The sequence below is a fragment of the Pseudorasbora parva genome, chromosome 2 (assembly GCF_024679245.1).
Source record: "Pseudorasbora parva isolate DD20220531a chromosome 2, ASM2467924v1, whole genome shotgun sequence".
Classification (NCBI taxonomy): Eukaryota; Metazoa; Chordata; class Actinopteri; order Cypriniformes; family Gobionidae; genus Pseudorasbora; species Pseudorasbora parva.
Genome location: NC_090173.1, coordinates 65063090 through 65075349, shown reverse-complemented (window position 1 = coordinate 65075349; position 12260 = coordinate 65063090). Strand labels below are relative to the sequence as shown.

Below are 12260 nucleotides of genomic sequence, written 5' to 3'. Positions count from 1 at the left end.
TGTCATTTTGCTTATTTTAAATATTGATTGGACTAGTACCTAGCGTCCCCCCCAAACCTACGCCATGGCCAGTGGGGTTCACCAGGGGTGGCCGTCACTATTTCCTCGGTTGTTTTCTATGTCCGCGGGTTGAAGCGACTATTATGTGATATATAGACCCATGAGTGCGAATTTTAGCAGCAGTCGTGCCAAAATAACACATTTTACCCCCAAACACCGTTTCCCCCCGGAGAACCCCCCGAGAAGCTATTGTTTAGGGCTAGTAGTTGGCGGGTTTTGTTGTAAAAACTTGGCAACCCTGTCTGTACGCGCGCTGGAATACACGATCTTTGCCGGTGTTGTAAAAAAACTCTCATTGGTCTGAAGAGTTTCTGTTCGGGGATAATTACCCCTCCAGGGAGCGAGGCCAGACCGAACCGCCCGACCTAAACATTCTGTGGGCGGGGCTAAGTTCGGCTGGCATCCAGGCTAGCCTACAGTACTAAACAGTTTTACTGGACTTAAAAGGTACAAGTACAATATTCCTTCTACTGAGAGAAGCAATGAAGAATTTCCAGGTGTGTTTACATCATTTATGGCATAAGCATATATGAGCGGTTCAGAAATCATAGATCTGTAATATATCTGTTATGAATAATAAATAAATAAACACAAATTATAAAGACACATTATGGGTAAGCGGTTTATTTTCATTGAGTTTTACTTTCACTGGTAAACTGAAAAATTGCGTCATTTGAGGTTTTTCCCCACGCAGTTCATGAGAGCGGCTATAGCAGTCCTTAACACAGCAAGCGTACACCATTAAAATGTGTTTTTAACTTTCTAACACAAGTTTTTACGTCTACCTCCACTACTACACATTCGCTAATGTAGTGTCTGTGTCCTAAAGTCCACCAATGAGATCCAGTGTGCTGTTTCCAGGAGGGAACGCTAAACAATCACACTCCATTTGCGATTCGGTTTCCACGCCGGTCGTGAGTGCGATTATGACAGTTAATGACACAACACACGTTCACCATTGTAACTAAATTAAATTAATCACTGAACTAGTCCTACTTTTAGAACTAAAGCGTCAATCTCCTATACGACACAGTATGGACAGCGGCTTCCGTGACCTAAAGTCCCAAAATGCATTGCGTTGCTTACGTCACGACCCAGACTCTAAAGAACGATAGCAAGGAAAACTGAGTTTATTTCTCTCCGAGAGCCCCCTCGTGGTCGGAGCGTTTCCGTTGTGTTGTGGTTTAATTTAGTACGGCTGCACTACTGGGCCACCATAGGCGACCGCTCCAAATGCAGTGGATTATGGTCCATGAATGCTGAGACTGCTAAAGCTGAATCTGAGTCTGGGCTGCTGTGGGAATCAGCCGTCATCTCTCACTGTAGGGCAGGCAAAGCTTTGAGTCTTATGAGCACAGACATTTACTGCATTATGAGACAGACCTCACATTTAAAAATACATATTCTGTATTTACAATAAAGAAATACAAATGTAAAGCAGATTAATGTACTAATGATAATAATATCAGCGGTATATACATCTGACATTGATGGGGCTGATTTAAATCCCTGCACATGTATCCCACAATGATTTGATATATATTAAAGTACTACATTTGAGAATTAAAATGATTATTATACTTCATTATGATGAGTTTAATCTCAACATGATCCTGATGTAGGACACTAAAGACCCCCATTCCTGCTAATCCAGCTCATCTGATCTCAGATAGGGCTACTCATCCTCTATTTCAGCTCTTAAATCAACAATAACCATTAACATTACTCATCGTGTGTGTGTGTGTGTTTCTATTAAAGCTGCGTTATTAAAGGGATACTTCACCGCTGTTTCATAATAAACTGTTATTCCCTTAATTCAACTATTGGTGTAACTGTATTTAAATAGGTCAACTCGTCTTAGTTAAGGGAATAACAGTTTAATATGAAAAAGCGGTGAAGTATCCCTTTAAATCTGAACGTCTGAATCTCTTCCTCCTGTGTAATCATTTTAAATGATAATACACAAGAGCTTGTATGATAAACTGTACATTTGTTAAAGCAATGCTTTCTGAAAAACTGCATGTAAGCAAACAGTTTGAGTTGATACCAGCTGTAGGTTTGCAGTGTGTTCATGAAGTGCTGTACAGCAGCATCTCAGCAACATTACCATCACACATATTCATTTATTACAGTATTATATTGAGAAGCTCCTGAGGATCTTTAATCTGATGCTGGCTTTGCTTGTGCTGTTGATTTCACAGGTTCAGCTTTAGATGTAAACCATCTCTGGCTCCAGGTAAGACAGAAGTCTTTCTCTAGGCTGTGAGGAGGAAGTAGAAGAGGAAATAATCAGTGTTCAGAGAAACAAGCTGCACATTAGGATCAATATTTCAGTTACTCTGAGTACAAACTGTAATTACGAAAGGAAAATATATTTACCAATATATTACTTGAAATATATTTTAATATATTGTTAATACATGGAATAATATATTGATGGTATTATACAATATATAATATATTGCAAAATATACAAATAATTTCCACTTTCAATATATTGGAAAATATAAATATTAAATCCCATATATGTGAATATATTGCCTAATGAATTGCATGATATTTTCCAATATACTGCAATATATTTTTGTTTCGTAAGGAATTACTGTAATCAGATTAGTTACTGATTTGACATTATTTGGCGTACATATTGTTTCTAAATATTTATGTCTTAAATATAATGCATTTAATCTTAAATTCCCATGTGTGTGTGTTAGTGTGAGTGGTGTAAAGTGATGTTTCCTCACCTCAGGTCACAGTTTGAGTCTCGAGTCTCGTATCACGTCTCTGAGCTTCTGCTTCTGTGAGTCTCTGATCTTATTGTCTCTCAGATCAAGCTCTTTTAAAAACTGCAGTGCTTTTGAGTTTCTCAAAGACTGAGTTAAAGAAGAAACATCTGTAATGCCACAGTCATATAGTCTAGAGAGAGACAAACAGACACAAGAGAAAAGAGAAGTGATTGTAACTTTCCCCCAGAGTGTGATATCAAACCAGAGGCCTGACATGTTCATCATCAGAGTCGTCTCAATGTGAATCCATGAGATGAGAGACTTCAGAGAAAAGAGAAATTCCCCCACATGAATTCATCAATGTCGAATCTGACAGGAACATTCACAGACGCTTGATTTGCACTTCATAACAGCATTGCTCAGGAGAATAAAGAGCTTGTGAGCTCCTGCTTTACACCTGCAGAATTTCATATCAACTTAGTGTTATTATATTTGAGTAAATGTGATAATCCTATTCCAGTTACTGTTCTCACCACTAACATCATTTCTTGAGCAAATGTTTGAAGAATAATAATGAGGTAAGCTCTGTCTGGTCTGATGCATGTGTTGGCAGTTTTCCCGAAAGCATCTCATACTAACACATTATTCCTGACTGACGTTACTGACCGACAGAAGCTCCTCATCCCAGCTCATATAAAGCTAACGGATGATAACATGATCACACACACCTTATGGTCTGGGACACTGAGGCCTAAACTGACCTGCGAGTGTCAACTTCAGACCCGGCTTTCATCACAAAACACATCGCTAGAGGAATTATTTCACACAGATATAAACTTCACATTATCCGGCTCCTCATCAGATATTGATTAAAACTGTTTTGGTTACATTTTCACCCAAAAATGAAAACTAGCCCATGATTTACTCCTCCTCAAGTCATCCTAGGTGTGTGTGACATTCTTCTTTCAGACGAATAAAAGTTGAGTTATATTAATAAAGTCCTGGCTAATCCAAGCTTTATAGTGGCAGTTAATAAATGCCTTTAGAAGTGAATTGATGCGTTTGTGTGAGAAACATATCATATTTAAAACTTTATAAGGTAACATTTCTCTATTCAGTTTATGGGGAAAGTGTTGAAAGTGCCTCTGCAGCTCAAAGGCTCCAGTTACGCTCGTCAGACGTCGCGTACGCATCTTCAACTCAGAGAAGCACTTTCAACACTTTCACACGGACTTCAATCGGCCAGAACTTTAATTAAAACAGTTTTAAATATTAATATTTTTCTTACACAAACGCATCGATTCCCTTCAGAAGGCCTTTAATAACCTCTCAGAGCCGAGTGGAGGAGTTATATGACGGACAGATGCAGTTTTACGCAGAGGTGGAAAGAGTAACAAAATATTCTACTCAAGTAAAAGTAAAAGTAGCTCATTTAAAATGTACTCAGAGTAAAAGTTACTGAGTTCCTTTGTTTAACAGTGGGGTCGGAGACTCCTGTAGGGTTGTGATAGAATGAGATTTTCAGATATGACAACTATCTCAGACAACATCACGGTATTAAACAATTATTTAATAAATGAACTGTACCTGTTATTAAATGATGGTTATTATCACTAGTTAAAATGATGATAAATGAATGAAGATGATGGGGGGGGGGGGGTGAACAAATGGTTTATTATAACAAACTTAAAACCATTTGTTTGTTTTGTTTATGAAATTTTCAATAAAAGATGCCTAATAAACTAAATTCAATAAATGATTATGAATTAGATTAAGCACTTATTTTTATCATTAATTGGTTAATGTTTAAGAATAACAGAGTCCATATGTAGAAGACGGAGCAGCTCATTCACAGAGACAGAACAAGCAGATCATATATTTTAATTTAAATTATTTTATTTTAACTTTAATATTCACAGCCCATGTCTCAATTTGATTTATTCTAGCTCAGTGTTTCCCTTTTTCCAGTCATGGCACCCTTTGAGAAATGTCCTAATGTTGTGGCGCCGCCTCGCATACGTTACGCTAGGGGTGTAACGCTACAGACTGCTCACGGGTCGGTTTGTATAACGCTTTAGGGTCACGGTTTCAGTACGGTTCGGTATTTGCTATGTTCAGAGATCAAAGAACTAATAAAAATAAAGAAAATAAGAAAAAATACCTTAAATACAAGCAGCAGCACAAATAAATACTATTGAGCAGATACTGATGAAATGATCAATGCTTTTCAGGTTTTTCAGGGACGTCTAACATTAGTTTTAGGTGGAGAAATTGAATAAATAATCAAATGTAAAATAAATGCATATTTAACTGTTTAAATTAAAGATTAATCCTTATTAAACTAACACAAGCTATTCAATCAGGAGCAGTGAGTGATGTCCGCATCTTTAGTTTGACATTAAAGGTTGCTGCCCCTTTAAGACCTAATGCCCTAAGGATATGCTTGTCTTTCTCGACTGTATAACGTTCTCTTAAGGCATATTCAGACTATGTCTGCTGGATACTCATCAAGATGGACATGTTGACATACTTCTTGTGTGAGTTTGTCTGTTCAAGCACAAGACTTGAAAGAGAACTCAATATTTGCACGCTGTGAGACGAGTGTGCGCTCTCGGATGAGTGCAGAGACAGATCTTCACACAGCGCTCTCTCTCATTCGCGTCTTCTGGCGAATATACCCGGGTGATGGCGGCGAAATGACTGGTCATACGGCAGCACTCGCATGCATTGAACACCGTTTACAAAGAGACCGCTTTGCCCGTTTTTCTTTTATTATCGCTGCTGTAGGCCTACCACTGAGGAGCCAGCACGTGTATCCATCGACAGAAACATACAGAAAGCATTATTTTACAGTTACAACCCATATTAAAGATGCCTCATCATCAGACGTGAGATGAACTGCGGTGGAAGTACCGGCACCTTTTACACGGCACCCCTGCGCACCCCGGTTGGGAAACGCTGTTCTAGGTCTCCAGCTCTACTTTCCAGTTTTTCGTTCCTCCAGTTTGCGTGTATTACGTGAATTCTACGTTATAATGTAAAGTTAATGTTCATGACTGGATACCGCCGGGATTCCCTCTGCGGCACAGAAATCAATCGGCCTAAGTTATAAACACACCTTTATCTGTTTCTTCATTTGCATCCACCTTTTGTGCAAATTTGATATCCTCCAGGACAACACCACATTATTTTTTTTCTATATCCGAAGTATTTCCACACTAGCCAGGGGTTCACGACGGCGTTTTGCTTTCACCTGAGTCTGCGTCACTGACGTCCGTCTTGTTCGTCTCCATCTGATATTTGCGAGTTTGTTCTCTCCCGCGCCTCGGACGCGATATATCCCCCCAGGATGGTAGGGGAAGGTGCCGCCTTTTTCGTCTCTGATTGGCTAGAAGGGCTCTCCTCCGATTGGTTACACATCTCACGTTCATGGCAGGCTGTCAGCTAGTCTGTTTTGATCGTCTTTACAGCAGAAGTGAACGAAGTCAATCCAACATAGCCTACCCAGATAGCGATTACATTTGGCCCGGATCCGTTTTAAGCCCCTTGCCTCCGTTTCTATCTCAGAGACGTTTTCTGATTGTGAACCAGATCCGTGCCAGATAGCGGTTTCAGCTGAAACATTCTGACTGCCATCAGTTCAGTATTCATATCATATTACAGATCTGGCCCAGCTCACTGTTTCCACAGGTAACCGAAAGACATTAGCTGTGTCTGACACTGGTTTGGTCCAGATCTGCAATATGAATCTGAGCCGATACTGTTTTCACATTTCTTTATTTTACTCATGCTGCTCACTTTTCATAATCAACATATAAATGAAAATAATAATATTACAGGTTAATGTTTAGGCCTAAACGCTATTTCGTAGTTAGGCTGTTTTCTTTAACCCACGGCCGATAAAAGCGCAGACGTTCTCATTTTTTCCTTCTTCCTTTAAGAGAGATGAAACAATTCACAATACTCTGTCATTTTTAGCTCTACAGATGAGTTCAAGACATAATTATAAACTATAAACTGTCTATTTTTATTTGTGGACTCGGGGAACTGATTATTTTGCACTCACTCCAAACGCTGTCTTCATTTAAAAAAAATATTTTGTTTATTAAATGCCAATTGTTTCTTAAAGCATTTCTAAAGTCAGTTCATATGTCCAACAAACGAAATATCTAGCCAAAATAACGAAAGTGGTAAAAATAAATAAATAAAATATAAAATAAAAACATTTGAGTTACCATGCAAATTCAAACATTTCGCTCTTCTCGGGTTGCTATGCGTCAACCTGGCGCGTAAAAGTCGATCATTCTTCACAGATGACGGTTTCAGTTTGGAGAGAAGACGAGACGGAGTTCTTTATTAAACTCATAAAAGACAATACAGTCCCTGACAAAAGTCTTGTCGCTTGTGTACAAATTGACCTAAAGTGCCACTGAAATATATTTCTAATCAAGATGTTAGGTTCACAATAAATAAAATCTGTCATATTTGAATACTGTGGTGTCTCTTCAATGAAATTGTAAACTTAAAAAATAAATATAAAAGTAAAATATAAATCTGAAGACACGGACATATAGCGCTTTTCTTAGTATGTTGGATTGACTTCGTTCACATCTGCTGTAAAGACGATCAAAACAGACTAGCTGACAGCCTGCCATGAACGTGAGATGTGTAACCAATCGGAGGAGAGCCCTTCTAGCCAATCAGAGACGAAAAAGGCGGTACCTTCCCCTACCATCCTGGGGGAAACATCGCGCCCGAGCCCTCTATTCAATATAGTCGTTTCCGGATCGCGTTTTTTTCCTCCCCTCTTTGCATTAATGATTTATTTTTACTCAGTAACGGATGTGGTTTAAAATGTAGCGAAGTACAATACTTTAATCAAAATGTACTTAAGTAAAAGTAAAATTACAGATTTATAAAACGACTTAAAAAAGTAGAAGTACACAGAAAAACGACTCAATTACGGTAACGCGAGTAAATGTAATTCGTTCCTTTCCACCTCTGGTTTAATGGACTTCAAAAACAGAGCAGCACAGGGAGCCATTATAAAGCGTGGATTATCCAGGACTTTTATAATATAACTCTGATTATGTTTGTCTGAAAGAGGAATGTCATACACACCTAGGATGAGCTGAGGTTGAGTAAATCATGGGATCATTTTCATTTTTGGGGTAAACTATCCCTTTAACCTCAACAGTGAACTGTGATCAGACTGTAACTGTACAGTATAATGATACTAACTGTAGTTTCTCCAGCTGGCATTGAGGGATCATCAGTAGATCACTGAGGTTTCTCACTCCAGAGTCTCCTAGTTTATTCCCCCTCAGGTCCAGATCTCTCAGGTGTGATGGGTTTGATTTCAGAGCTGAAGTCACAGCAGAACAACCTTCATCTGTCATATCACAGCAGCTTAACCTACATTGAGAGAAATGAGAAAACTCTTTATTCTGTAGAGTTATATCATCTTCATAAATGTAGTGTGAACTCAGGCTATCATGAGATATTGAGTTCTTCACCTCAATCTCTCCAGTTTACAGTGTGGATCCTTCAGTGCGTCACATAAGGGCTTCACTCCAGAGTCTCCTAGTTTATTCCCTCTCAGGTCCAGATCTCTCAGGTGTGATGGGTTTGATTTCAGAGCTGAAGTCAGGATGAGACACTGTTCCTCTGTAATACTGCAATAACTCAGACTGAAGACAGAAAGAGAAAAGACAATGACTCAGATCTGAGATGATGATCTTATTAAAGACATACAGTGGTCATATAGTCTATAGTTCCCATAATCTGCTTGTAATCGAGTCTCTAGTTCTGTGAGCTGGAAACTGTTGTTTCTTCTCTTTCTTTGTTAAATCTTTTAATCTCTCTTTTGTTTCAGATCTCATGATATTTCTGCAGAACATCTACACAATCAGTTCATTGTTTCAAATACTTTAAATGAAATGATTTAGTAGTTCAGACACTGAATTTTAATTGTGACCAAAGGCAAAGACCAGCAGATGCAGAGCTTCAGTGTAAATGATGAGACTTGTGTCCAGTTGTCTTAAACTAAACAGTGAACTGTGATCAGACTGTAACTGTACAGTATAATGATACTAACTGTAGTTTCTCCAGCTGGCATTGAGGGATCATCAGTAGATCACTGAGGTTTCTCACTCCAGAGTCTCCTAGTTTATTCCTGCTCAGGTCCAGCTCTCTCAGGTGTGATGGGTTTGATTTCAGAGCTGAAGTCACAGCAGAACAACCTTCATCTGTCATATAACACCAGCTTAACCTACATTGAGAGAAATGAGAAAACTCTTTATTCTGTAGAGTTATATCATCTTCATAAATGTAGTGTGAACTCAGACTATCATGAGATATTGAGTTCTTCACCTCAATCTCTCCAGTTTACAGTGTGAATCCTTCAGTGCGTCACATAAGGGCTTCACTCCAGAGTCTCCTAGTTTATTCCTGCTCAGGTCCAGATCTCTCAGGTGTGATGGGTTTGATCTCAGAGCTGAAGTCAGGATGAGACACTGTTCCTCTGTAATACTGCAATCCCTCAGACTGAAGACAGAAAGAGAAAAGACAATGACTCAGATCTGAGATGATGATCTTATTAAAGACATACAGTGGTCATATAGTCTATAGTTCCCATAATCTGCTTGTAATCGAGTCTCTAGTTCTGTGAGCTGGAAACTGTTGTTTCTTCTCTTTCTTTGTTAAATCTTTTAATCTCTCTTTTGTTTATTGTAGCAGCAGATTCAGATCTCATGATATTTCTGCAGAACAACATCTACACAATCAGTTCATTGTTTCCAATACTTTAAATGAAATGATTTAGTAGTTCAGACACTGAATTTTAATTGTGACCAATGGCAAAGACCAGCAGATGCAAAGCTTCAGTGTAAATGATGAGACTTGTGTCCAGTTGTCTTAAACTAAACAGTGAACTGTGATTGTAATACGGTTTGTAGATGGGAAGGAAGGAGGCGGGAACCGGCGAACGTTCAACAAACATTTATTTAAAGTAAAGAAACAAAATGAAAGTAAAACCGCGGACAGCCCCTCACGGACGACTGCCCACAAACACATAAACAAAACATAACATAAAATTCCAGGCCTGGTCCTCTCTCGTCTTCCGCTGTCCTTGCTCCTCCTTATATGCTCCCGCCACATGGCCGCGAGACGAGACCGGTGTGCCACGCAGCTGGCACTCGTGAACATTAATCACCGGCCCGCTCTCGCGGTCCCTCGCCCCGCTGCTTGCCACACCACAGTGATCAGACTGTAACTGTACAGTATAATGATACTAACTGTAGTTTCTCCAGCTGGCATTGAGGGATCATCAGTAGATCACTGAGGTTTCTCACTCCAGAGTCTCCTAGTTTATTCCCGCTCAGGTCCAGATCTCTCAGGTGTGATGGGTTTGATTTCAGAGCTGAAGTCAGGATGAGACACTGTTCCTCTGTAATTCTGCATCTCCTCAGACTGAAGACAGAAAGAGAAAAGACAATGACTTAGATCTGAGATGATGATCTTATTAAAGACATACAGACATACAGTGGTCATATAGTCTATAGTTCTCATAATCTGCTTGTAATCGAGTCTCTAGTTCTGTGAGCTGGAAACTGAAGACAGAAAGAGAAAAGACAATGACTCAGATCTGAGATGATGATCTTATTAAAGACATACAGTGGTCATATAGTCTATAGTTCCCATAATCTGCTTGTAATCGAGTCTCTAGTTCTGTGAGCTGGAAACTGTTGTTTCTTCTCTTTCTTTGTTAAATCTTTTAATCTCTCTTTTGTTTATTGTAGCAGCAGATTCAGATCTCATGATATTTCTGCAGAACATCTACACAATCACTTCATTGTTTCAAATACTTTAAATGAAATGATTTAGTAGTTCAGACACTGAATTTTAATTGTGACCAATGGCAAAGACCAGCAGATGCAGAGCTTCAGTGTAAATGATGAGACTTGTGTCCAGTTGTCTTAAACTAAACAGTGAACTGTGATCCAAGGTTATTATAGTTTTGCTTTTTGAAATTAGTTATTTTATTATAGTTTTCAATTTTGCTACCAATTTCAGTTTAGTTTTAGTTAGTTTTACAAATGTTTTTTCTAGTTTTAGTTTAGCTTTTATTTTGCAAATACATTTCTATTTAGTTTTTATTTATTTAGTTTCAGTTTTAGTTTTAGTAATTATAGTTTAGCAGAGTTACCATAATGAAGTGTAGAGACCAAATCAAGGTTTTTAATTTCAGCAAAGTTTAATGTTTGCACAGATTAGAGTTTAATCTTACTAAACATCCTTAAGTGAAATAACTTGATAAACGAGCATTATTGTTTAAACCCAGGACGGTCTTACAAAACATGCATAAAGTTGGCTCTTCACCTTTGAGCAAAAACGCTTGAGTCAAACTATGACCTATACAAACAACGATCTGGAGATTAAAAATGAAATAAATTATATTTTGATATTAAAAATTATATTTGATATTTTTGACATAGATCCTCTGAGTATTAGCCTATCTTAAAGAACAAAATAAATGCAAAGTAAAATATAAAAGTAAAAATTATAAATTCCAGACAAACTCATTCATAACAAAGATGAAATATTGTTAAACAATTAAAAGCTTATTTTAATTTCTTCAGTAGTACAATGTAGGCTAGCAGCGTAAGACCACAGCTAAAGTCATCTGAATACAGCCAACACACACTGTTGTGCTCTGTGTGTGTGTGTGTGTGCGTGTGCGTGCGTGCGTGCGTGCGTGTGTGCGTGTGTGTTGTGCTATAATTGTAAAGGGGGCCAATGTCTTCACTTATCTAGTAAAATATTATGATAACTGACTAATAAGGACATTTGACTGGTCCTCACTAGTTAAAAAGGCTTATAAATCGGCCAAAACATGTTTATATTTAAATCTATTGTTTTGCACGTTCTTGTGATGGGGAGGTTTAGGGATAGGGATTGGGTTAGGGGATATAAAATATCATTAACCTGATATAAATCAATGGAAGTCCATGCAATGTCCTCACTTATATAGTGAAACAAACGTTTGTGTGTGTGTGTCAGGCACAGCGTTATGGGTGGGCCTGACGGGCCTAGGCCCACCCACTTTTCAACAGGCCCACCCAAAACTTTTCTTTAAAAAAAATACAAACTTTTAATATATTTTAATTTAGTCAAAAAATGGTTGAGAATGGCAAATAAGCTTATAATTTGTGGTAATAGGCTAGTCTAAATGTTTTGTTTTTAACAAATTTAAAACAGTTGTTTGTGTCTATTTTGATGTTTCTGCGCAAGTTCAGGAGGTTCGAGATCGGGAAAATAATTTCCAGTAAAGGATGTTGCAGCAGTCGTTGTTTATGTACCTTAAACGTGCGCGAACGGTATCAGCGTCATCGCTGCAAACAAGAGATAAAGGAGGGCAGCAGGACACAACACTGCCCGATAACTCTGATAGCACTGCCAATGACTTCATGTACA

At 38.4% G+C, this 12260-nt stretch overlaps 1 protein-coding gene across 1 annotated transcript in view; it reads right to left on the bottom strand.

Moving 5' to 3' along the window:
- Positions 1–1539: 1539 nt before the first annotated feature.
- The window catches only part of LOC137049644 (ribonuclease inhibitor-like), a 28911-nt gene continuing 18190 nt past the window's right edge, over positions 1540–12260 (bottom strand). Inside the window, exons 3-7 of the mRNA XM_067428237.1 lie at positions 10083–10256; positions 9159–9332; positions 8028–8201; positions 2805–2976; positions 1540–2320 (exon numbers count right to left, since the gene is read on the bottom strand). Of these exons, the coding sequence (XP_067284338.1) occupies positions 2811–2976; positions 8028–8201; positions 9159–9332; positions 10083–10256 (688 nt within the window). The 3' untranslated portion in view covers positions 1540–2320; positions 2805–2810. The remainder of the gene's footprint in view (positions 2321–2804; positions 2977–8027; positions 8202–9158; positions 9333–10082; positions 10257–12260) is intronic.